Genomic DNA, 27,526 nt, shown 5'->3' with positions numbered 1-27,526 from the left:
AAAATATTGATTATATTGCTGATAAATTCTGTAAGCAATTATGAGGAAAAGAAAAGTACAAGCAGTTGAAAAAAAAGACTTTGTGATGATGTAATGGGGGCGTATTATACTGACTGCTTGCTATTGTCTATGGCTGCAGAGATACTCCACCCTACTGATATAACAGATGGAGATGGTTTCCCACTGGCCAGTTTAGTGATGGTTATAGTCTGTTAATAAAATTGATGTGCCACAGACATGGATCAGACAAGTGTTATACTAATACTGGGCTGATCTCACCTTTACTCACTACGTAGCCTAGTATAGCCAGGGATTTAGTGCAGTATACACACTTGTCATTGTTAAGGGTTAAGTGCAGATGGATGATAAAATCTTGCGACCCCTGGGTGACATAATTCATCGTGAAGGTATTTCAAATGGTCTAGCTGCAGACTTGCACAGGTCATGCAAGAAAGCATGTCTGGAGGGTCATTGAACTTTCCCGGGCGATGAATATATCATAATCATAAGTAGAAAGCTGAATTCGCCAATGCATGATCTTATTGTTTTTAATCTTGCTCTTCAATTTAGTGTTGAACATGTAGGCAACTTTTGATCAGTCAGTAAAGTGAATTTCCTTATGGTCAAAAGGTGTCTCCAGTAGCGAATAGATTCTACAATAGCTCACCCTTTTTGATAGAGGATTGCCTGGCCTCAAAAGCAGTAAACTGTCTTTCATCTTTGTCATATCTATGGCATATCACCGTTACTGTCTAAAAATAATATGATCTGAATCAATGGAAAGATTTACCAATTACATTAATAGGGAAAGTTAATTGTATTAAAATGAATATTTTTCCTCAAATTCAATATTTGTTTCAATCTATTCCTTGTAAGATTCCTCAAAAATTTTAAAAGGATTTAAATGCTTTGGTGAGGAAATTTTTAATGTGGAAATATGAATTAGGAGATTTGCAACTCCCTAATTTTCAAAATTATTATCTTGCAACACATTTGAAATGTATTAATAGGATGATTGAAATAGATAAACCTTTGATATCGGCTAATATCAAATTGGTGAGAAGAAGATGGATCAGATTATTTGTAGATGGAATCCTAAGTTACTGAGTAGTTATAATTTACCTGTTTTGAAACATTTAATGGATTTATGGTATATAAAAAAATGAAGTATAGGTACTCAAGGTAAGATTTCAGGTAAAACTCCAATGTATCAAAATAAGCTTTTTCCCTTTTCACTTACTAATCAACATTTGAAGTTATGGGATCAAAAAGGTATTAAATTAGTGCAAGATTGTCATGAAGCAGGATACTTTATTTCTTTTCAAAAAATGAAAGAGAAATGTGATATATCCTCAAATACTCTTTTTTCTTATTATCAAATTAAAACTTTATTGTTGGATAATTTTAGGTATACTTTACAGTTACCTTGATGGTCTAAATTTGGAATTTTACTTACTGAGGGTGGAAAGAAGGGTTTTATATCTGAGATGTATGTGCCCCCTGTTAGTGCTCCCTGTTCTCACGGCCATATAAGCTTTGAGGAGATGCCTGGCATTTTTCTCTTATAACGCCTAGTGGATCCCTCAATATGCTGATAAGGTTTGACCCCTCTTAAAAGCCACTTCTTTTCCCTTCTCGACCAAAGCCCAAACGTCTTTTAACTACCTCCGAAACCACATTGTGAAAGCCACCATGCACATGGTGGATGAGAGTGTACCTTTCCAGGTGGAAAATGATGCTTTGGACGTGGCCCTGGCCGCTACCCTCAACCAGGCAGGCAGGCCAGCTGAATTTTTTTCTCAGACATTGCAAGATCACGAGCTCCGAAACCCCTCTGTGGAAAAGAAAGCTCAAGCCATTGGAGAACCCATGAGGCACTGGAGGCACTACCTTGCTGGTAGGAAAATTTACATTCCTCATTGACTAATGCTCTGTCGCATTTATGTTCAATAACGTCAAGAGGGGAAAAATCAAAAATGACAAAATTGCTAGGTGAGGATCGAGCTCTCCACCTACAATTTCATAATTGAAATTACCTATCAGCCAGGAGCCCTTAATGACCCTCCAGAGGAAGCTGTGCCTTTGCACGCACTGGTCATCTTCAGTATCTACATAATGAGCTCTGCCTTCCACGGTTAACCACATGGCTAATTTTTTCAAGGTGTGCAATCTGCCCTACTCCATAGAAGATGTCATGGATATAACCAGGTCTTGCCAGGTCTGCATGGAATGCAAGCCACACTTCTTCTGACCCACAAAGGTGCACCTGATTAAGTCATCCAGGCCCTTCGAATGGCTCAGAGTCGATTTTAAAGGACCTCTCCCCTCCACAAATGGGAACACTTTCTTCCTCTCTGTCATTGATGAGTACTCCCACTTCCCATTCACCATCCCATGCCCAGACACACCCACTTTGTCGGTCACATATAAAGCCCTAGATTCCATTTTTGCCCTATTCAGGTATCCCAGCATATACATTGTGACTGGGGCTCATTTTTTATGAGTGAAGAGCTACGTCAGTACCTGCTAGCAAAGGGCATCGCGTACTGCAGGACCACTAGCTACAACCCTTGGAGGAACGGGCAGGTTGAAAAGGAAAATCCCATGGTCTAGAAGGCTGTCAAACTGGCCCTCAAGTCAAAAGGCCTTCCAGACTCATGCTGGCAGGAAGTTCTTCCTATGGCGCTCCATTCCATCTGGTTACTACTATGTACAGTGACCAACACTTCTCCTCACAAGCTCCTATTTAATTTTGAGAGAAAGTCGGCATCAGGAACTACACTCCCAACCTGGGCTCACCATTCCTGGTCCAGTCCTTCTCAGAAAGCACACGAGGAGAAGCAAGACTGATGCTCTGGTGGAAAGGATGAAACTGCTCCATGCCAGTTCCAAGTATGCCTATGTGGAGAACCCAATTGGTAGGGAGTACACCAATTCCATCAGGGTCCTCGCACCCACCAGAACAGAGGGTCCATTGCCTCAAGTGCCCTATGAGCCACAGAGCTGATTCTCACCACCCCCAATCAGGGCCTTGGGGGATCGAGTTCAGGAGGAAAGTGCATTCCCCTCCACCGCAGAGCCGGAGACCCCACCTGTCACTCCTCCTTCACGAGGGCACCAGGAGACCCAAGGAGCCCAAGGCACTCCCATGCTTAGGCGCTCCACCAGGATCTCCAGACCCCCAGATCACTTAAATTTGCAAATAACTATATTTTTGAATTTTTTTCTGAATCAATGTTCTCTGTCTTCATTGACAGACCCTAAATTCTGCAGGAAGGGGTGAATGCAGTGAACTGAGATTCACTGGTGGTGTGTTGGATTGATGGCTGGCTCTGCCCCCATCTACCCATATATAACCCTGGTTTCCCACCTAAACCTTGAGCCCTTCTGAAGACCCTACCCTCAGTTATAAGCTAATAAAAGCGTATGTTCTCCTTTCAGTCGAGAGAGCTTTCATTCACACTGCTGCCATCAGGAAAGAGGTTTAGGTGCCACAAGACTTGCTCCACCAGGTTCAGGAATAGCTGCTCCCCCTCCACCATCAGACTCCTCAACAAACTCAGTCAAAGGCTCCTTTAAGGGCTTTTACTTGTGCACTTTATTAATTTTAAAAAAAATTCTCTCTGTTTTGTTAACGTTCGGTATCTGTTTACAGTTCTTTATTTGTTTACATGTGTACAGTTTTAATGCTGTGTGTATTTTTTTGCACGATCAATAAGTGGTAATTCTGCCTTGCCTGCAGGAAAAAGGATCTCAGGGTTACATGTGATGTTATATATATTTACTCTGGCAATAAATCTGAAATCCAAATGTAGCACATCTCGTCATCCCTTCTGCATGTTTGATGTGTAGGTGTCGCAAGATCCTTATATAAATGCTTCATATCTGTTATCTCCCCTTCGTTCTCAGTCCTCAGCCTTTTGGCTCTGTGAAGGACACCTTTCTGCTTACGCCATCTCTTCGAGAGCTTTCTACTTAGTTCCAAAAGGAATGCCCACCATCCTGAGCATGACTCCTCTTTGGGGAAAATAATGTTTTTACTGACCAAATCAAGTTTGCATACTTTATTCTTTGAAGGAACTCGGGTGGATTTTTTTGTTTGGTCACAGTTTAATTTACTGGGTAAAATTCCTTAAGTATAAGTAATTGCTTACGTATAGTTTTACATTCATTAAGTAGGGCGCAAAAGAGAGTCTCTTCTAATACTCTTTTAAAAAAAAAGTAATGAATATGTTCATGTCGACAAACATGCACGACAAAGCGTTTAAGTAGGGGAGGGTAATGTTTGCAAAATCCAGTGGTTGCCAAGCTCCCCACTAAACTTGTTTTGTATCGATAATCGCCGTCACAAATATCCCACGGCATATTCAGAACCCGAGACTTGGGAGCACTCCGCTCGTCTAATCATCTGACTGAAAATGCGAACTCGTCACTGGGAATGTAAGTTGCTAAGTGACTTGTTTGTTTCTGATTTCACTGCGGCTATCAAGTCGCCCCCTTTCCCCTCCAAGCCCCTCTCCCTGCCTCCCCTCCAAGCCCCTCTCCCTGCCTCCCCTCCAAAAGCCCCTCTCCCTGCCTCCCCTCCAAAAGCCCCTCTCCCTGCCTCCCCTCCAAGCCCCTCTCCCTGCCTCCCCTCCAAAAGCCCCTCTCCCTGCCTCCCCTCCAAGCCCCTCTCCCTGCCTCCCCTCCAAGCCCCTCTCCCTGCCTCCCCTCTCCCTGCCTCCCCTCCAAAAGCCCCTCTCCCTGCCTCCCCTCCAAGCCCCTCTCCCTGCCTCCCCTCCAAAAACCCCTCTCCCTGCCTCCCCTCCAAGCCCTTAACCCCTACCTCACCTCCCCAGCCCCTCACCCCTCTTCTTCCCGCTTTCCCCCTCCCCTCTCCCCTCTCCCTCCCCCTCCCCTCCCTTGTCTCTGGAGTGTCTGCTGGGGGCCGTCATGCTTGTGTGCTGGAGGGTTAGAAGAACTCTACCTTTTTGAGGATGATGAGATTTCCTATTTTTAATTTATTTTTGGTGATGAATAAAGTTATTATTTTTATTTGATATTTAAATGTTCTATTTATTTCTCTTTCTCTGCGCTTTAAGTTATCGTATATCAGATAAGGGCCATTCTGTTTTTTTTCCCCCTGAGCTGCAGTTGTTTAAATGGACATTTCTTGCGTTTTTCCAGAATTCACACGTCTTTGTGAGCGTGATGTATAAATATTTTGTAGGTTGCAGGCGTTCAACGCGACTCGCGTTTAGTGAGATCTGCCTTGGATCAACACTCAACCCGTCCCAAAGCCTTGGAGCGTTCGAGACTGTAGCCTGTATTATCCATCGACTGGAAAAGATTGCACACAATAACAGCACTCATCTCCGGCCAAATGAACGTCAGGGTTTTTTTTTAATCCCTTGCCTTAAGTGGCGTAGATTGTTTTACAGAAATATTACTGCATCACTCATTGCGTTTTCCTAGATTTATCGGACATTTGCTTCCATTGTTGTAGTTCATTGAATCCATTTTCAAGTAACTTCTGTACTGTTTTTTTTTCCCAAACAGCCTCTCCTGAGAGACTCGTCTTTGTGAGACCTCTTACTTTGATTTTAAAAGACTATTTGTGCTGCATCTGGAATTTACTCGGGTCAAAGATGATGTCGCCACTGATCTCTCACTCCAATTATGTTGTTTCTCACACATTTTAACAAAATAATGTTTAAGTAAAGTGCATTTCTTCCTTTGAAAATAACCTTACGGAGAGAAGCTGTAAAGCATCTTAATTTATGCCAAGATGGCACCAAATGGCACCTTTTCATACAATAGGCCTTTTCAGGTGGCCTGAACACCCCAGTGTAAAGCCGCATAATCTCTCACCTTGCAGCTAAAGAAATACTCACCTGAATGCAGCAGAAGCGCCTCCAAGGCACAAACCCTCCTTGTGGAGGGATCATCAGCGGAGCACAGTGCTGCACCAACGCACTTGAATGTGCAGCCGCTGTAAAACTCGATCAGATGGTGACCCAACTCCCCGCTGCCTGATGGCTGCCCCCTGCCCTGCTGCCTGACGGCTGTCCCTGCCCCACTGGGCAGGGCCGGCCGGCGGGGACATTGGGGCAGGGGCAGCCGGTGCGGGCTGTCACAACCCGGCTGGCCAGTCCTGCAACGGGGCCACTTTCTGCGGCTCAAAATGCAGCATAACAATGGCAGTCTTCCCTACCCATAATCCCCCACGGAGCTGGAATTGTTGTGGGAAACACAGCGGTTCCACCTGCGTGGGGGATTATGGATAGGGAAGACGACCATTGCTATGCTCCATATTTATGATGGGTGGTGCTGCGGCACCAGTTGCCCTGCCTCCATCAGATGCGGAAGTGCAATGAAGCACCTCTGGATATGAACAGGCCCTTTCAGGTGGACCAGGCAACACTGCAGCAGCCTTTTAGGGCAGCCACCTGAAAAGTGAGTTGTCAAGTTAAGATCCGCTCCTGCCGCTGCCCTCAAGGAGGAGGGTCCATCTGAAAGGGCCTTGCAACTTTGTATATATCACGCATTCCCATAACACCCCCCTCCTCCCCTCAAAATAATGTTTTGTGCTTACTGGTAAATAAATATAAAGTTAAATTTAACAATGTTGACCCTACAGAGAATTTAAGCACACCCTTACACTAATCATGGTAACTGTAGATCCAATGCTACCTAACTTAAAATGTACAAAGTCTTTAAGCCACCACCCATAGTCTTTATGATGCACTGAATAAAATCTTTAAATGTCTTTTAAATGTACTGGAGGGTGTCTTTCTCTCTTGGATCTTCTCTGGGATGAAGAACACCAAACCAGAGTAAGACTTTTCAAACTTTTTGGACGTTTAGTTACCAAAGGATCATCCTCCTCACCTTGATCCTCTATGAGTCCTTCTCATCTGTGTGGTGAATTGCGAATGGTTATCTCCATCTTGTGTTCTTGAAGCTCTCCTTCCTGCAGTGAGCGTTGGTTAAATTTTCTGTCATCCAAGTTTTTCAAACGTTTCCCATCAATGGTGGAGACACAAGGAGGAAGTTCATCATGGTAGGTAGGTAGGCACCACCATCCCCCACACTGAGCAAGTCTTTGAATGGCAGATTGTGCCCCCCCCACCCTGTGGTCACCCTAATGCCCCCCCCGATTAGACTTTTTCCAATGCTGACTCTACTTCCCTCTCATGGTTTCCCATTTCTTTGTACATTCCCTTGAAGATTTTAAAGTTCATCACATCTGCCTTAAGTGGCCTGAAAACATGAAGTTCTTTGAGTTTCTTCATGACATTTGTGTTGAATTCAAACACTCTCCTAATAAAAACTGCCTTGAGCCTGAAGTCGCGTTCGTAGCTTGCTTTATTTTACTATACTCTAGTGAACGTCTACATGTGCAGGTTTTTCCTGCTAGTCTTGAGTCTCTCTCTCCCAGATGCAGAAGTCCTGCCCCATGATGTCATCGGCCCACTCAATGTCCCACCAATAGTGTTACACCACATCCCCCTTTGTGTTCAAAGCCACCTTTTCTGTGGCTTCGCCCGCTACAGTTATCTTTACACATTCAGGTACACATAAAACATTTACAAAACACAAGTCCTTCTTGACTCTAGGTGTTTTACAGTCCCTACTGATTCAGTCTCTGTGGTCTCTTTACTTCTCATCCAGACCTTCTTATTATGCCAGGTGAACTCTGTGTTTCAGTCGGCAGAGTCTCTGGTCCTGCCTTTGCAGGAGTGTCCATATCCAGCCAGTGCCCTTGCTGCTTTTCACCTGGAGATTCTGGTATGGGAACAAGATGTTGGCGATTCCGTCTTGGTGTCCCTTGTGGTCCACTAACCATGTACGACCGTGGGCTGTGGTGCATGAAAGTTACTGTACTTTGCTGTCTTGCATCGGAGATCCACACTTCGTCTCCTGGTGCCAGCTTTTCCAGGTCACTCGTTCTGTGTCTCTTGTTATACCTCTTTGCATTCTTACACCTCTTCTCCCTTTCCATGTCTGCAAGCTACAAATGCGACTCCAGGCTCAAGATAGTTTTTATTACAAGCATGTTTGAACCCAACTCAATAATGGTCTTTGTTTCTCATGATTCATTTCTGAAGATTTCAGCAATATCTCTCTCAAAGCTAGTGTCAAGCAGTTGATCGAGTTCATCCATGCACAAAATGTTTTTTTCTTCTTCGTTCCTCCAAACTCAACCCTTCTGTATTCCTTTTCTTCATTAAATGAAGCAATATTGCTGGCAAAATGCACTGAGCTGTTCAACTCTGGGACAACATCATGATCAATGGAGTAGCCTGTGGTTTTCAATATATCTCAAAGCTCTTCGTTTTCCTGCTTAAGGCACTTTAATTTTGTTATCCTCTCTTTCTTCTCCTTTAAAAGGACTTCCAAATGCGTGTGCAAATCTTTTTCCATCTGCAGCATTGTGCAGTCTTCTCCCAGACATGCATCCAAATCGAGTTCCTGACACGGAGCATTTTTTTTGCACACAGCTCTGTTCTTTTTCAACTGCTGCCTTAAATTTTCTTCCTCAACAATCATCATATCCAAGATATGCCTTTTAACAACTTCTGTTCTTTGAAGTCTTTGATCTTCTGGAATTCCAATCTCTTCCCAGATATTCTGAAGATGGGAAAGTGCTGCATTGATACAGGTGACTGACTTGCTGGATAGTGCATTACTTTTCCGTACCATACTCCGGGCTGGCAGGGTTCGGCCTCAGGTGTCTGAGACTCTGCAGGCTCCAGCTGTCTGATTTCACCCTGGCCAGCTGGCCCCCCCCAGCTGTTTTGCCCCTTGCTGGGTGTCCTGTCCTGGCAGTTCTGGTCCTGGCTGCTTGGCCCCACCCTGAGCATCCTTTTCCCGGATGATCAGCCCCTCACTCAGAACCTGGCCCCCAGCTGTCTCGGCCCCTGGCTGCCTCAGCCCCTCGCAGGGTACCTGGCTCCCTTTTTCACTTTACTATTTCTCTCTCTCCCTTTCTCACTTTACTATTTCTCTGTCACTTTATCTTTTTCTCTCTCTCTCTCTCTCTTATTTGTTTTCTTCCTCTCAAGTTTCTTCCTTGTTTCCTGCTGCTGAGCACATGCTTCTGTCTCGCTGCAGCTCGATGTTCCTGCCGTCGTTCTTTTTTCACCAAGTTTTCACCTTCAACGCCCCTTTTACCTGAAATCCTGTAGACTTCAGGGGTTTCTACGAGGCTCTAAAGGCTGTGTACGGCCCCTCACCCCAAGTCCAAAGCCCGCTGCGCAGCTCAGACGGCAAAGTCCTCCTCAGCGACAAGATCTCCATCCTCAACCGATGGTCAGAACACTTCCAATCTCTTTTCAGTACCAACCGCTCAGTCCAAGATTCCGCCCTGCTCCAGCTCCCTCAACAGCCCCTAAGGCTAGAGCTGGATGAGGTTCCCACCCTGGATGAGACATATAAGGCAATCGAACAACTGAAAAGTGGCAAAGCAGCAGGTATGGATGGAATCCCCCCAGAAGTCTGGAAGGCTGGCGGCAAAACTCTGCATGCCAAACTGCATGAGTTTTTCAAGCTTTGTTGGGACCAAGGTAAACTGCCTCAGGATCTTCGTGATGCCACCATCATCACCCTGTACAAAAACAAAGGCGAGAAATCAGACTGCTCAAACTACAGGGGAATCACGTTGCTCTCCATTGCAGGCAAAATCTTCGCTAGGATTCTACTAAATAGAATAATACCTAGTGTCGCTGAGAATATTCTCCCAGAATCACAGTGCGGCTTTCGCGCAAACAGAGGAACCACTGACATGGTCTTTGCCCTCAGACAGCTCCAAGAAAAGTGCAGAGAACAAAACAAAGGACTCTACATCACCTTTGTTGACCTCACCAAAGCCTTCGACACCGTGAGCAGGAAAGGGCTTTGGCAAATACTAGAGCGCATCGGATGTCCCCCAAAGTTCCTCAACATGATTATCCAACTGCACGAAAACCAACAAGGTCGGGTCAGATACAGCAATGAGCTCTCTGAACCCTTCTCCATTAACAATGGCGTGAAGCAAGGCTGTGTTCTCGCACCAACCCTCTTTTCAATCTTCTTCAGCATGATGCTGAACCAAGCCATGAAAGACCCCAACAATGAAGACGCTGTTTACATCCGGTACCGCACGGATGGCAGTCTCTTCAATCTGAGGCGCCTGCAAGCTCACACCAAGACACAAGAGAAACTTGTCCGTGAACTACTCTTTGCAGATGATGCCGCTTTAGTTGCCCATTCAGAGCCAGCTCTTCAGCGCTTGACGTCCTGCTTTGCGGAAACTGCCAAAATGTTTGGCCTGGAAGTCAGCCTGAAGAAAACTGAGGTCCTCCATCAGCCAGCTCCCCACCATGACTACCAGCCCCCCCACATCTCCATCGGGCACACAAAACTCAAAACGGTCAACCAGTTTACCTATCTCGGCTGCACCATTTCATCAGATGCAAGGATCGACAATGAGATAGACAACAGACTCGCCAAGGCAAATAGCGCCTTTGGAAGACTACACAAAAGAGTCTGGAAAAACAACCAACTGAAAAACCTCACAAAGATAAGCGTATACAGAGCCGTTGTCATACCCACACTCCTGTTCGGCTCCGAATCATGGGTCCTCTACCGGCACCACCTACGGCTCCTAGAACGCTTCCACCAGCGTTGTCTCCGCTCCATCCTCAACATCCATTGGAGCGCTCACACCCCTAACGTCGAGGTACTCGAGCTGGCAGAGGTCGACAGCATCGAGTCCACGCTGCTGAAGATCCAGCTGCGCTGGATGGGTCACGTCTCCAGAATGGAGGACCATCGCCTTCCCAAGATCGTATTATATGGCGAGCTCTCCACTGGCCACCGTGACAGAGGTGCACCAAAGAAAAGGTACAAGGACTGCCTAAAGAAATCTCTTGGTGCCTGCCACATTGACCACCGCCAGTGGGCTGATAACGCCTCAAACCGTGCATCTTGGCGCCTCACAGTTTGGCGGGCAGCAGCCTCCTTTGAAGAAGACCGCAGAGCCCACCTCACTGACAAAAGGCAAAGGAGGAAAAACACAACACCCAACCCCAACCAACCAATTTTCCCTTGCAACCGCTGCAATCGTGTCTGCCTGTCCCGCATCGGACTGGTCAGCCACAAACGAGCCTGCAGCTGACGTGGACTTTTTTACCCCCTCCATAAATCTTCGTCCGCGAAGCCAAGCCAAAGAAGAAAAGAAGATTTCTCTGTCACTTTATCTTTTTCTCTCTCTCTCTCTCTTATTTGTTTTCTTCCTCTCAAGTTTCTTCCTTGTTTCCTGCTGCTGAGCACATGCTTCTGTCTCGCTGCAGCTCGATGTTCCTGCCGTCGTTCTTTTTTCACCAAGTTTTCACCTTCGACGCCCCTTTTACCTGAAATCCTGTAGATCCCATCATCTGGAGTGTAGAATTTTAATTAAAAAAAAAATCCTGGTCACCACTTTGTCGTCATTCTTTTTTTCACCAAAGTTCCCATGAAAAAAATCCCATAACAGAAGTAATTCAGAAAAATATGTTCTTAAAATTATGATTTTAATGCATTACTTGTATTTGTCTGTATTTTGTATTTAGTATTTATCTTTTTTATTCTTAAAAAGAATTACCTGAAGATAACTTCCCTGGCTGAAGCATAGATTTGATATTTTGGCCAGAAGATGGACTCTATAATTTGGACTTTCTGGCCTGAATCATTGTGGTATGTCCATCTTTGAACGCACGTCGGCATTGATTAGGCAGCTATACAGATTGGATCATTTATTCTCTACTAGTACATTTTAAACAACTATTGTCTCTTGTTCTAGGTTTGGTTTAACATTTTCCAAATTCTTGTCTGTAATTTGAACATCTGATGATCTTGCCCCTTTACCGGTTTTGTCTCCTCTCGCCCTATACTTTTCCAAGATTTCTGTACTTCCATTTATGCCTTTTGTATATCCTCAATTATAGTTCTTTGGATTACAATCCATTCTCACTTCTTATTCCTCTAAGTTCAGTGGTTGCAGGCAATTCTTATACTGTGCACAGAATTTAACATTTATAAAGTTCACTAGGCTTTGGTGCTTGAAAGGTAAATGGTTACCACTCAGAAAGGTTCTTGTCGGTTTTCAGAGAGAGATTTGTTGTCCGCTGGACACCCACAACTGATTCCTTTTTAATCAGCCACTTCAGTGTCTTGCCGAAGAAACTTGCCCTTCAGGGTTCTCCAGATGCTAACCTCTTTCTTTCAGATCACCACAGAGTTCCTTTTTGTTTCCTTTATTTCAAGTGAAACATTAGACAGCCAGTCCTCTCCTCTTGCATGAACACAAGGGCTTTGACCAGGCTGAACTAAGAACTCACAACCCGTCTTCCAAATGTGGTTTTTCACAAGCTTGCCAGCTTGTCCTGTTCCAGTCCCAGCTGCTGCTGACTATAGCATGGCAAAACTGTAGAACTGACTTTGTGTGTGTCCCTCTCTCAGAGAAAAAAAAACCTGTTTGCCTCTCTCTGCTCGCAAAATCACATGACCCTCCTAGAACAGCAAATTCTACTCCAGACAATCTATGGCTCTGAAAAGTTATTTCATCAGTTTTCTTTTTGTAAACAACAATCCATTAGTGAAGCTTCTTGGGCACTCTCCAAAACTTCTGCAAAGGCTTTGGGGCCGATATGTCTATCATTAACAGTGCTCCAGTATTTTAAATAAGATCTATTTTTAAGTGTTTGTATGTGATCTAATGCTAACAAACCTGTCCCAATTTATCTCCCAAAAACATATCTCTATACTGTCACATTAGTGAAAGGGTTTGTGGAATGAGGGTGGTTTAGTGGAAAGATGTCAGATGCCCGTGCTAACAAATGGGTTTATATACAGAATAGGACACAAAACTCGCGTGCCTGGTATAAAGATGAAGGTGAAGGTATCAGCCTTGTTCATTGAAGGAGAATATGGTGATCCCACAGTAATGCTATTTTTCCATTTGTGCTGTCTCTGTGCGTATGGCTGGCCTGCCTCCTTACTGACTAACCCTGTGACTCCCACCCTTGGAATTCTCTATTAAAGGCAGTTCCACCAAAGTCCGTCCTCCAGTACAAACCCTGGAGTTGGGCCAGCAACATGAGTGCACGTTCAATCTTAAGGGAATAATAGCTAGTCGCCTAGCAACGTCCAGTCTTTTGAAGTTACTGACTGTGTTTCAGAGACTACAAAAAAATTAGTTGCAGTAAGCCACATCCCTTTATGTCTGCACCACCCTTCTCCCCAGGCTTCACCTCCTCTTTTATACCAGTTCCCCATAATCCTCAAATCCCTGATACTACAAATATGAATCCATCTAATTTTAAACATCTAATAATCTAGCCTCCACAGCCCTCTGGGTAGAGAATTTCAGAGATACACCACCTTCTGTGTGACATATATAAAAATATTCTGATGTATCTCAGTTTCAGTTATGCCCCCCCCCCCCCCTTTACCTTGTATCTATGTAGCCTTGTTCAAGGCTACCCCTGTATCTCAATATCTATTCTTATATGCCTTCTTTGGTTTTTGTAGGATTCAGTAAGATGACTCTTCATTCTTCTAAACTCTAAAAAATACAACTTAATAAAAAAGGTGTGAAATCCCTGGAGAGATGGCAGTGACGATTGACTTGTGATACCAGAAAAAGTCATTCGGGTTATCACCTCCATGTGGGGAAGATTAGACTGGAGAAACTGAAGTTATTCTGAAAGTGGATTGATGGAGATATGCAAGGTTAAAGAAGCTGCTCCCATCAGCTTCACAGACCAGGAAACACTCACAACTGTTAGGAAAGAAACATGTAGGAAATCTGAGGAAAATGCTGTTATGGACAAACCAGTTGTGGTGGAAACAGTCAATCAGGGCTTTCATTGTGGAATTGAATAGGAACTTGAAGAAAAATAATGATAGTATAGTGCTGGACAGAAAGAAGAAGAGAATGGGTCTAAAAAAAAAAGCTTTTTAACAGGCTGACAAAGACCCATTTGGTTAAATGATCTCTAATTATACTGTAGGATTCTTTCATACAATTTTCAATATCTATTATCAACATTAATGGTGATGCAACTATGGGGTTGTCATTAAAAAAAAGTATTTCATCTGTTACTCTTCCTTTGGAGAAGTGAATCAGTGATTCTGGCTCAGGTGCAATCTATTTATCACTCCAGAAACTTTTCAAGGTAGTTGACTTTAAACTGTTTCCAAATAGCTTAATAAACTACTCAATTATACTAAGCAGTATGAAAGATTGAAGATGATGGCTTATAATTTGTTATCTCGGGCATGGGCTTTGAATGCTTGCTTTGGTAATGTGCTGTGAATAAAAGGAAGTTGCATGCTTTGATGTACAGTTTTAATTTTTAGTTTTAATTTTAATTTAATTTTAAAATTAAAAAAAATTTCAGAGTGAAGAGCAGTAACATGATTTTATAAATCATATTTATTTTATATTTTATTGATAGTCACCTGCTCTTTCTTTATCTTTGAACATCATTTATTGTCACAGGAAGAAAATATTTGCAAAATGTATATGAAACTTCCCACTTGTGGCTGAAAAGATTCACTTCTTGTGTGCAAAAATACCAATGTTCCAAAATGCAGAATAAGCCCCGAAATCCAACTCCTGGGAACATGACTGGAATATACTTGGGAATGGTATGTTTTATTTACTGGCAATTTAAAATAAATAATAAAGTGTGTGTAAGGTGGATGTTTTGCTGTGTTAATATAGGCTGAAATTAATTTCTACAATTACACAAAGGATTAAGGTCCTTTTGTGACAAGTTTTTTTTAATGTTTACCCAAACTTCTCTTGCAGCCACTTTTCCCCTTGTATCTATTGATTTGTTAAAGATGTGTACTTAACTTCTAATTATGGGAGGTTGCTAAGTGCATGTTTGTTGCTACATGTTCATACAGTAGTGACTACATTTCAAAACAAGTATTGAGAGCATATGGGCATCCCAAGATATACAAATGCAAGCCTTGAAATCTTGATCGAAATGAATTGTTACGAGCACAGAGGACCCCAAAACCCAGCAGCAATAGATATTCACCAAGACAACTGGTTACTTGAACAAAAGTTGCTTTTAATTCTCTTTAAACATGAAAATAGAATCAAACTTTGACTTACTTAACCCCCTTCTAATTCTAAGTGCTAGAAAAACTGGACTTGTATCCGATGGAGTTTAGAAGGATGAGGGGGGGACATGATTGAGGTATACAAAATTATCAGGGGAATAGACAGGGTGAAGTCAGATTACTTGTTCCCAATGATGGGGGAGACGAGGACTAGAGGGCATAGTTTAAGAATACAGGGTAGGCCTTTTAGGACAGAGATGAGAAAACATTTTTTTAACCAGAGAAGTGTGAATCTGTGGAATGCTCTGCAACAGAGGGTGGTAGAGGCAGATTCGCTGATTATGTTCAAAAGAGAGTTAGATAAGACTCTAGTGGGCAAAGGAGTTAAGGGTTATGGGGATAAGGCTGGAAATGGGTACTGATCAGCCATGATCTGTAAAATGGTGGTGCTGGCCCGACGGGCCGAAGGGCCTACTCCAGCTCCTATTGTCTATTGTCTAAGTGCATGTGTATGTAATGTGTGTGTAAGTTCAGAAAAGTTCTTTGGTTCACAGTCCAATCTCACTGCTCATTCCTCCAAGTTTACTGGTTGCAGGCAATTCTTATGCTGTGCACAGAATTTAACATTTATGAAGTTCATCAGGCTTTGGTGCTTTAAAGGTAAATAGTTACTGTTCAGGGAGGTTCTTGTCAGTTTTCAAAGAGAGATTCATTGTTCTAGGACATCCACAACTGATGTACTTCCATCAGCCACTCCAGTGTCTTGCTGACGAAACTTGTCCCTTCAGGGTTCTCCAGATGATCTCGCCTCAAACCGTGCATCTTTCTTTCAGGTCACTACAGAGTTCCTTTTTGTTTTTCTTATTTCAAGTGAAACATTAGATAGCCAGTCCTCTCCTCTTGCATGAACCATAAGGCTTTGACCAGGCCGTCTTCCAAAATGGGGCATTCTAGAAGCTTGCCAGCTTGTCCTGTTCCAGTCCCAGCTGGTGTCTGCTGGCTGTAACACTGCAGAACTGATCTCTCTCTCTCCCTCTCTCTCTCTGAGAGAAAGCCTGTTTGACTCTGCTTGCAAAACCACATGACCCTCTTACAACAGCAAGCTCTCCTCCAGACAATAAGCGGTTCCAATAAGTTCTTTCATCTGTTGCCTTTTGTAAACAACAGTCTATTAGTGAAGCTTTTTGAGCAAAGCTCTTGCAAAAGCTGTGGGGTCCTGATGTGTCTACCATGAGGCAGAGCTCCAATATTTAAAATAAGATCTGTTTTAAAGTGTTTGTATGTAACCTACTCAAAACACAAAACTCAAAACGGTCAACCAGTTTACCTATCTCGGCTGCACCATTTCATCAGATGCAAGGATCGACAATGAGATAGACAACAGACTCGCCAAGGCAAATAGCGCCTTTGGAAGACTACACAAAAGAGTCTGGAAAAACAACCAATTGAAAAACCTCACAAAGATAAGCGTATACAGAGCCGTTGTCATACCCACACTCCTGTTCGGCTCCGAATCATGGGTCCTCTACCGGCACCACCTACGGCTCCTAGAACGCTTCCACCAGCGTTGTCTCCGCTCCATCCTCAACATCCATTGGAGCGCTTACACCCCTAACGTCGAAGTACTCGAGATGGCAGAGGTCGACAGCATCGAGTCCACGCTGCTGAAGATCCAGCTGCGCTGGATGGGTCACGTCTCCAGAATGGAGGACCATCGCCTTCCCAAGATCCTGTTATATGGCGAGCTCTCCACTGGCCACCGTGAAAGAGGTGCACCAAAGAAAAGGTACAAGGACTGCCTAAAGAAATCTCTTGGTGCCTGCCACATTCACCACCGCCAGTGGGCTGATAACGCCTCAAACCGTGCATCTTGGCGCCTCACAGTTTGGCGGGCAGCAACCTCCTTTGAAGAAGACCGCAGAGCCCACCTCACTGACAAAAGGCAAAGGAGGAAAACCCAACACCCAACCCCAACCAACCAATTTTCCCTTGCAACCGCTGCAATCGTGTCTGCCTGTCCCGCATCGGACTTGTCAGCCACAAACGAGCCTGCAGCTGACGTGGACTTTTTACCCCCTCCATAAATCTTCGTCCGCGAAGCCAAGCCAAAGAAGACTCTAACAAACCTTTCCCAATTTATCTTACAAAAACCTTTCTATATACTCTGTCACAGTATATTTAAAACTGTAGACATAGTACGAAGTTAAAATGTGGTCAAGTTGGGTGGAATGTGGTAGAATGGTGAAGTCTTTGTTCAGAGGACTAAGAATAATATGGTATTTCATAAAGAGGTTTGCGTAGAGTGCATTAGACAACAGTTAAGATTTTGTGACAAGCAGCCATAGGCTTGTGTTTAGAATAGAAGAATATAAGAAATAGAAATAGGCCAATTGGCCTATTGAGCCTGCTCCTCTATTCAATGAGATCATGGCTGATCTTGCCATGGACTCAGCTCTACATAGCTGCCTGTTCCCTCTCACACATAATTCCCCTGCCATTCAATCATCTATTTATGATGGCAGAGGCCGACAGCATCGAATCCACGCTGCTGAAGATCCAGCTGCGCTGGGTGGGTCACGTCTCCAGAATGGAGGACCATCGCCTTCCCAAGATCGTGTTATATGGCGAGCTCTCCACTGGCCACTGTGACAGAGGTGCACCAAAGAAGAGGTACAAGGACTGCCTAAAGAAATCTCTTGGTGCCTGCCACATTGACCACCGCCAGTGGGCTGATCTCGCCTCAAACCGTGCATCTTGGCGCCTCACAGTTTGGCGGGCAGCAACCTCCTTTGAAGAAGACCGCAGAGCCCACCTCACTGACAAAAGACAAAGGAGGAAAAACCCAACACCCAACCCCAACCAACCAATTTACCGCTGCAACCGTGTCTGCCTGTCCCGCATCGGACTTGTCAGCCACAAACGAGCCTGCAGCTGACGTGGACATTACCCCTTCATAAATCTTCGTCCGCGAAGCCAAGCCAAAGAAGAAATACATCCAATGAGGCTCTCTCCACTTTTATTTGGGGCATAGAATTCCACAGATTCACTACTCTCTGGGAGAAGCAGTTCCTCTTCAAAGCATGTAAGTATGAGATAAATCTAGTTGATGATGGAGGCAGGAGACTGCAGATGCAGGAATCTGAGACTAAACAATCTGATGGCAAAGCTCACAGGTCAAATCACATCAGTGGGAGAAAAATAAATGTCAATGGTTTAAGCCAAAATCCTTTTAAGTCTAGGGAAATGTCAAAGAAAAACTAATGCAAAGAGAACAGGTGGCTGTGACCCTAAACGGGATTAGTGAACCAAGTAGAGGTGAAACATGATGGACAGAGGCACTATATTGGAAGATGCCAGGCAGAGAGCCAAGAAAAAATAAAGGGGGCAGGAGGAAGGAAGAAGAATCATACAGGATCGAGTGGGTGATCAGAAAACAATGGCTGTCAGTGCTGGAATTTGATGAGGATAGTGGTATAAGGAAAGACCAGATCGAAACAAAGGCAGAATGGAGGAGAGAGCAGAAGAATCCGATGGGAGTGAAGGGGGAATGGAACCAGAGAGGAAATGGGTTGAGAAAGGGTGGGGATGGGTGTGAAATGGGACACAAAGAAAGAAAGGGGAAGAGCAGAAGTGGTGGAGAATAAGAGGTTGGGAGGCACATGACTTGAAATTGGAACATTCCACATTCATGCCCTTGGGCTGCAAACTGCCCAGAGAGAATAGGAACTGTTGTTTCTCTAGTTTATGCTGGGCCCACTCTTGCAGTGGAGAAGGCCCAGGATAGACTGGTGGGAATGGGAAGGGGAGTTGAAATTTTAAGCAACCAGGATCTTAGGATGTCCAGTGTGGACAGGGCACAGATGCTCTGTGAAATGGTTCCCAAGTCTGTGTTTGGTCTCACTGATGCAGAAGAAGAAACTATAGGCAAGAAATTCATCAAGACCTAATGTTTGGCATCCAAAAATGTTAAAGGAAGTGGCTGCAGAGATTGTGTAGTAATTGGTTCAAGTTTTTCAAAACTCAGTTTTGGGAGATACCAGTGGAATCAGAAAACCACAAGTTTAAAAAAAAAAAAATATATTAATAAGTGGATAAATAAAAATAAAAAAAACCCTTTGTTTAAGAAGGGAGTGAGACAAAATGTGGGAACTACAGGCCAATTAGTTGTTGGTAAGATTTTAAAAAAAATCAAATTACCCAAAATAATTTTGTAATGGAGAGGCAGTGTTCACCACCTAGAGGACACACTACTTGCCAATCAAGGTCAAAGACTCACCCCAAGCCATCAAGGTGACCCTTGTGATTGGCCCACCTAAATCACCAGGTTCTGAAGTCCAGACAGCTTGTCCAGACTCAGTCCTGACCTTCACCCAATTGGCCTAAGTGAATCACCTCGGCTGACCCCTGCTGAGCCTCTGCACTTGGCTTTGAGCCATTAGCCACAGCAGCCAACGGGGCCCAGGCTACCCTGAGTGCCACCTTCAGAACTATAAAGGGCCATGTGCCCCTTTGTTCTGCCTCTTTTGGATTCCTTGTGGCACGTAAGTAGCACTTTTCACACTGGGTTGGGGTGAGTCCAGAAGTTAGGTAGCAAGAGCTGTGTCCCTACCAGTGAAGGGGTGGGGGCACGTAGTATCACCTTGATCCTGACTGTTGAATGTGTGTATTAATGTAATTTCCTCCAGTCTTCTGTCGGTTTCTTCCTCGTATTCTGAAGTGTACATTTACCCCTACTCCTTGTGTAGAGGTTTGCCTAGCATATTGACCCTGTTGTCCTGTTTGCAACCTTGAACTAAACATGTGCTTTGTACCTCAACTTTTGTCTGGTTCTTAACCTGTGGCACCCACACAAACCTGAATAACAAATTTAAAATAGTTTTATGGATGGTAAATCAGATTTGACAAATTTGCTAGAGTTTTTTGAGGATGTAACATATGGAGTTGATAGAGGAAAATCTGTGGGGGATGTGCACAGATGTTTTTCCAGAAGTCATTCAATAAGGTGCCACATGAAATGCTAGTGCAGAAGTAGTCACGGTTTTGGATGGTGTTTTAAAGTTATTTGAAAACTGAATAAATAGGACTTTTTCAGACTGGAAGAATGTAATTAGTGAGTGTGCCAAGAATCAGCTCTTGGCCATCAACTATTAATCAATATTAGTGGCATTGAGGTGTGGACAAGTATTCAGGCTTGTGGATGACCTGAAAATATGTGAGACGGCCTGCTGTGATGAGGATATTTGTACTCCACAGCAGGATATAGATGTGTTGGTGAAAATTTGGAAAATGGAGTTTAATGCAGAAAAGTTTAAGGTCATGAACTTCAGTAAGTGGAACCAAAAGGCAGACTGTTCTCTGGATAGATAGAGACTGTCAATGAGTTGAGTATAAAGGATATAGGAACTTTTGTGCATGAATCATGAAAAGTTAGCAATGTGATACAGCGAGTGGTGAGGAAGGCAAGTGGCACATTGAATTTTATTGCAAGGGGGTTGGAGTTTAGAAATAAAGTAGTAATCAGACATGGAGAAGCCATGTCTGATTATAATGTCTATAGTTTTATTTAATAAATGATAAATTTGCATTGGAGACTGACCAGAAGAGAGTCGCATGGCTAATTCCTGGGATGTGATTTTTTTTAAAAAAAGATTTTTTAGAATGCATTATTTGAAGGTTTGAAGAATGATGAATGATCTTATTGAAATATAAGATTAAGGGAATATGACAGGGAGATGTTCAGATGTTTTCACAAGTTGGAGAGTCTTGAACAATGGGAGATTGTTATTTAAATCTGAGGTGCAGACAAATTTGTCACAGAGAGCCGTGATTATCTAGAACAGTGGTTTTCAAACTTTTTCTTTCCAGTCACATAGTAATCCTATGCCATAGGTGGTCTATGATTAGTAAGGGATTGCTTAAGGCGGTATGTGAGTGGAAAGAAAAGGTTTGAAAACCACGGTTTTAATGATACCTAATTTGCTTATTATGTGCAGGGTTTCATAACTCCAAAGGAAATGGGCCAATGACAATTTTTCTCAAGCAAAGTATTTCAGTAACAATCAGGTCTAGAGTAGTGGTTCTCAACCTTTTCTTCTCCCACTCACATATCACCTTAAGCAATCCCTTACTAAACACAGAGCATCTATGGCATAGGGATTACTTAAAGTGGTATGTGAGTGGAAAGATTGAAAACCACTGATCTAGAATTTTCTCCCTTCAAAAGTGAGAAAGTGGAAGCTAGATCACAGGAGGTGCTTGAAGAGGAAGCAGGTACTTTGTGAAAGATTGGGTAATTGAAGTGGATGTGGAACTGGCAGAGAAGACAAATTGAAGCTTTGATTGCATTAGCTATTGTAGTAAATCTCCTCTGCATCATTTCCAAGTGTGATGTCCTGCACTGGACATGCTAATCCAGCGGAGCATTTAAATATTTTGCATTTCCAACAGAAAACAAACAGTGCGATAGGCCAAAAAGAAGCAGCTGTAACATTCTTGAAAAGTTTTCATGGTAATAGGAATGATGTGAGAGAATCTACAAATATTACAGTGCAACTTGGTTTCTCAAAATTAATAAAATTAGAAATTAGGAATATTATTGCCTTCCACTTTGTTTATATTAACAGGGAAGGAAAGATTGATGATAGTGGAAATGGCACAAACAAACTTTATTCCTTTAAGCTTCTGGGAGTGTGATATAGTAACAGTGTGGCAAGGGTAACAGGGTTACATGTGTCCTCAGTGTTTATGTCCATCTGCTAAACAAATAAAATTTAATGCTTGACGTAAATCAAAGAAGTACTTAGAAGAATAGCAAATTCAAATTATGTGGAGGAAAAGAAGAAATAATACAGGGAAAGATGATTTGATGAAGTGAGGGGAAGAGGAAAGGTTGAAAAATTAACATTTAGAATTAAAAATTTAAAACCTTTGAGTACAGTTCACTCCCTGGAGGAATGAGAATACAGAATTTTAAATTATCAGATTATTTTTCCTATTCAAGTTCAGATTAATTTATTATCATCTGTCTATATATACATGTATATATGTGTGTAAAACAGCATTTCTTTGGATCACAGTATACACGCATATACACACACACCAAATAATAATTACATATATACATGAAAATAACAATTAAAAAATATAAATATTTTAGAATGATTTATTCAGTTAGAGGATATTGTTCATTAATTTCATGGCCTGCAGTCCTGATTTTGATGCTCCTGTGCCTGGTCCTTGATGGTAGTGGTCAAAGAAACTAAGTGCTGCATGGAAAGTGTCCTCCATAATTCTTTGACCCCCCCCCAGTTAAGAAATGCTCACAGTAAATGTTGTCAATAGAGGAAAGGAAGACCTCATTGATATTCTTGGCCATTTTTGATGAACCTCTGTATCGACTTCTGATCAGATGTTTTGCAGCTACCTTTCCATGCAATGATGTAGCTAGTCAGGTCACTCTCATTTGTGTTTCTCTAAAATGTTGTCAACATTGGGGCTGGTAGTCTTGTCCTCCTGAACTACCTGACCGATGAAGTATTGTGGGCCCTGGATATTGTGGTTCTTTCATCAGGCGAAATGTTATGCTTCCATGACTCACTGCCAAATGCAATTCTCAAAGTATATATTCCATTAACCTCCTCTGGGCATTTGTAAACTATGCAGCTTGACGTAAAAGTTGTTGGTTACTGGACACCACATTCATAGAACATAGAACGTTATAGCACAATACAGGCCCTTCAGCCCATGATGTTATGCCAACTTGTATATACTTAACCCAAAAAATTAAACCTTCGATAGCTCATAACCCTCTATTTTTCTTTCATCCATGAGCCTGTCTAAGAGTCACTTAAATGCTCTTGTTGTTTCAGCTTCCACCACTACCTCTGGCAATGCATTCTAGGCTCCCACAAATTTTTTTTAAAAAAAGAACTTGCCCCAGATATCTCCTGTAAACTTTCTTCCCTTCACTTTATACAGATGTCCTCTGGTGCTTGCTACTCCCACCCTGAGATAAAGGTGATCACTTTCTACCTGGTCTATGTCTCTCAATCTTGTAGTCATCTATCAAGTCACCTTTCATTCTTCTTCACTCCTACGAGAAATGTCATAGCTCTGCTAACCTTTCCTCACAAGACATTTTCCAATCCAGGCAACATCTGATAAACCTCCTCTATCCTGTCCTTAGCTTTCCTGTAATGAGGTGACCAGAATGGATCACAATATTCTAAGTTTAGTCTCACAAGAGACTTAGAGCTACAACATTAACTCATGACTCCTGAACTCAATCCCATGATGAATGAAGCCCAGCATACCATAGGCTTTCTTAACTATCCTATTAACCTGCATGGCAACCTTGAGGGATCTATGGATTTGGACTCCAAGATCCTTCTGTTCTTCCAATCTGTGAAGTACTCTACTATTAACCTGTATTCTGTCTTCAAGTTTGACCTTCCAAGATGCATCACCAGACACTTTTCTGAGTTGAATTCCATCTGCCATTTTTCCACCCAACTCTGCATCCTGCCCATATTCTGTTGTAACCTATAACAATCTTCAACATTATCCACAACACCTCCAACCTCATATCATCTGCAAACTTACTGACCCATCCATTCACTTCTTCATCTAGGTGATTTATAGAAATCACAAAGAGCAGAACTACACTAGTCACTGACGTCCATGAATTCTACAGGCAAGCCAATTCTGAATCCACACAGCCAAGGTTTCATGGACCTTGTGCCTCCTGACTTTTTGAATGAGTCTCTACTAAAATCCATATACACCACATCTACCACCCTACCTTTATCAATTTATTTTGTTACCTGCAAAAAAAAATTATTTAGGCTCATGAGGCACGAGTTTCCCCTCAAATGCCATGCTGACTATCTCCAAGAAGATTGTACTTGCTCATAAATTCTGTCCATAAGAATAATCTCCAATAGTTTGCTCACCACTGTTGTAAGATTCACTGGTCTACAGTTCCCGGATTCTCCTCATTACTTTTTTTTAAACAAGGGGACCTCAATTGGCATTCTCCAATCTCAGCACCTCCCTTGCGATGAGGATACAAAGATCATCGCCAATGGCCCAGCAATCTCTTCCCTCCTTTCCAATAGCAACCTGGGGTATATCTCATCTGGTCCCAGGGATTTAGCAATCCTAATGTTTTTAAGACTTCTTAATCTCAACATTTTTCAGCACATAAGCTTGTTCTATTCTGACCTCACCTTGTCCAAGGTCCTTTTCTGTGGTGAATACTGAAGCAAAGTATTTATTTAGGAGCTTTCCAATCTAGACTGTCTTCAGGCACATTGCCTCCTTTATCCTTAGTGGTTCTACCTTCACTCTAGTCATTCTTCTGTTCTTCACGCAAGCAGAGAAGGCTTTGGGGTTTTGCTTAATCCTACATACCAAGTCCCTCTCATGCCCCCCCCTCCCCCCTCAGCTCTCCCAATCCTTTCTCAAGTTTCTTCCTGGCTACCGTATAATTCTCATTAACCCTTCCTTTTTTTTGCTTCCTAAGTCTAATGTATGCTTCCTTCTTATTCTTCATTCGTTGCCTCGCATGTTTTGCCAACCACAGTTCCGTTCTCCTATCTCTTTTTCTCTGTTTCAATGGGATAAACCTATCCAGGACCTCGCGCAAGTGGTCCCTAGACATCCTTTACATTACTTCTGTGCTTTCTCCTGAGATCATCTGTTCCCAATTTATCTCCCTAGTTCCTGTCTCAACCCATTGTAATTAGCCCAATTAAACACTACTATTTTGTCTGCTTTTATCTTTGTCCAGACATAATCATTCAAATACTCCCCTATCAAGAGGTCTGTCATCTGACCTGGTTAATTACCCAGTATTAAATCCAATATGGCCTCTATTTTGCTGGTTCATATACTGTGTAAAGAATCATTCTTGGACACACCTGACAAATTTTACACCATTCATCCCTCTTGCAGTCACGAGCTGTCAGTCAATATCAGGGAAGTTGAAATTTCCCACAACAACAATCCTGTTATTTCTGCTCCATACCAAAATCTGTCTACTTATTTGTTATTCAGTCTCCTGAGGGATATTTAAGGCCTTGACTAGTCCTATTTATAACATCCATCCACACTGACTCTGTAGACACTCCCTTTTCAGTGTCCTCTCTTTTCTGCAACTGTGATACTATCCCTGACCAGTAATACTACTCTCCCCTTCTTTTATACTCACCCATCCGCTCCCCCCATCTATTCTATTCCTTGTTAAAACATCTAAACCCTGGTACCTGCATCAGCTGAGTCTCTGTAATGACCACAACATCATAATTCCACGTCCTGATCCATGCTCTAAGTTCATCTCCTTTATTCCTCAAATTTTTCTTGGATTGAAATAAGCCCTTTTACAATTGCATCCCACTAATTCAGCCTTTCAGTATCCTGGAATAGGAATGGGATTTTTACTGTTCGCACTTGACCACTCTTAACTGGGACACTAAACGTGTTCACACTTGGAAGAAGACATCCCCAGGGTTAGGACTGTTCTACCTTCTACCGGTGATGTAATGATGCATTAAGTGATGGTGGACCTGCCCTAAATCCTGATCAATGTATTATGATCTTCTCTTTGAACATAATTTATTATGCCTAATTATAATATAATTAGTCTTTATGTACAGCACGATATGAGCCCTTCAGCCCCCGTTGTTATTCTGCTGACCTATATAAGGGACTGTGGGAAAGTGCTGGCAGTAATGGCAATAGCAGACAATTTATAAACAGCATGGGATAGTTGGTAGTGCTATCACACACAATTTATAAAGACTGTGGGGGGGAAAAGCGATGGTGAATCTGCCCTCCCAGAATTCCATGTGGCAGAGCAACCCCTTGAAGAAGGGCTCAGGCCTGAAATGTCAGCAATATATCTTTGTCTCCTATAGATGCTGAAAAGACCAGCTGAGTTCCTCCAGCATTTCAGTGTTTTTACCATTTTATTCAAACACGTTTATTCAAATTTCATTCAAGCAGCTGCTATGAGCAAAGCATGACTAAGACACTCTGCTGGCTGAATACTTGCTCCCATCTTCACCAAAGTTTTCATCAAAGAACATTTACAATTTAAAATGTACTTATTTTATTCTTATTTACTTTCATTTTAAAAATTTATTTCCTCAGTGTTTTGGCGGTTGCTTGAATTCCAGATACCAGGGGTTTTATTGTATTTGCTTAACTATCAAATCCTCAATCACCATAGCTCTCCTCTTTTCTCTTCTTTCTCTCCCCCCCCCCACCCTCCCCCAACTCACTTCCCTTAGCCAAAGGGCCAGCTTCTTTGCCAGGGCCCTGACCGAACTGCTATCAATATTTGAACAAATATGGGAGCCTTACATGAAACACAATAGCGAAAACCTACCGGGGACATTCACTACCTAAATTAACGAAAGGAGAAGGAAATTAAAAGAATTGACTCAGTGGAATTTCTTGTTTATTTTTATTGAATGACAACATTGTTTGACTGGTTTAATGTATCCTAGATTTTGTACTTTAAATGGACGGGAGGGGGGAGGTAGGGAGGGTGGGATGGGAGGAGTGGGGGGGGGGAGAAAATGGCACTGTATATATTTGAAAAGGAAAAAGTATGTATCATGGTTAATGTGGTTTATGGTGTGAAAAATAAAAAATTTAAAAAAAAAACTTAAAAGACTGGAATTCAAAACTGTCTGAAGCTTCTGGCAATTATGGGTCAATCTCCATTTTGTTGGGGCTTCAAGAGTTGTTCTATCATTGGAGTAAAAATAAAATTGAAGCCCGATCAATAACTTGAAAGACTGGAGTTATAGAACAAAAGGCTTTTGTTAACAATAAACTTGAAGTGTATCTCAGGCTGTGACCCAGGCTTTTGGGGGAGGAGTTATAGCGTTGAAGCCTTTATACAGGGTCAAGTGTGTGGAGCCACGGATACAATCACAGCAAGGGGCAGAGCCAGATAAATGAGTAAATAGCAGTTCACCAGATTCACCCCTTGCTTTTATTGATTTTGTTCAGCAGGGTGAAATGGGGCAGAGGTTCTTACAGGGTGAGTGTCTGTGGCCTGGTTTATCATTGCGACCATCGGAGAGTTGGTTGCTGGGCTGTTACTGGGACCTAGACCTCCAGGACTGCTGTTGAGTCCTGGACCTCCAGCACTGCGTCGACTTGCTAGGTGCATGGTGGCTCGACTGGAGTGACTTGGGTGGGGGTGGGGCTAGGGTGCCATGGTATATAGTGTGTGTCCATGTGTAGTGCAGCAAGCAAGCACAAAACTCAGCAAAGACTATGCAACAGGCTTTAATCCATTTAAAGTCTGTACACCAGTTTCTCTCCTGATGGCTGCATGAGTGACTGGCCCAGGATGGGCTGGCTCAGTTTTATATTCAGGTCGGTTGGTTGACAGCCGGCTAGATAGAATCAGCCTTTTTCTGGAGGTACA

General features: G+C 42.9%; 1 protein-coding gene across 3 annotated transcripts in view; it reads left to right on the top strand.

Annotated features, from left to right (window-relative positions):
* pcsk2 (proprotein convertase subtilisin/kexin type 2) overlaps positions 1-27,526 on the top strand; it is a 344,834-nt gene that overhangs the window by 2,012 nt on the left and 315,296 nt on the right. For 2 of the 3 annotated variants that reach the window (XM_069931793.1, XM_069931790.1), the window contains exon 3: positions 14,507-14,655. In XM_069931793.1, the coding sequence (XP_069787894.1) occupies positions 14,596-14,655 (60 nt within the window). In that variant the 5' untranslated portion in view covers positions 14,507-14,595. Of the gene's footprint in view, positions 1-3,940; positions 4,441-14,506; positions 14,656-27,526 lie in introns of those variants that run through there. The other variant, XM_069931791.1, reaches the window with a different exon arrangement.

Source organism: Narcine bancroftii, chromosome 4, assembly GCF_036971445.1.
Source record: "Narcine bancroftii isolate sNarBan1 chromosome 4, sNarBan1.hap1, whole genome shotgun sequence".
NCBI classification, from domain to species: Eukaryota; Metazoa; Chordata; class Chondrichthyes; order Torpediniformes; family Narcinidae; genus Narcine; species Narcine bancroftii.
The sequence above is the reverse complement of the archived record's forward strand: the minus strand, read 5'-3'. Positions and strand labels throughout refer to the sequence as shown.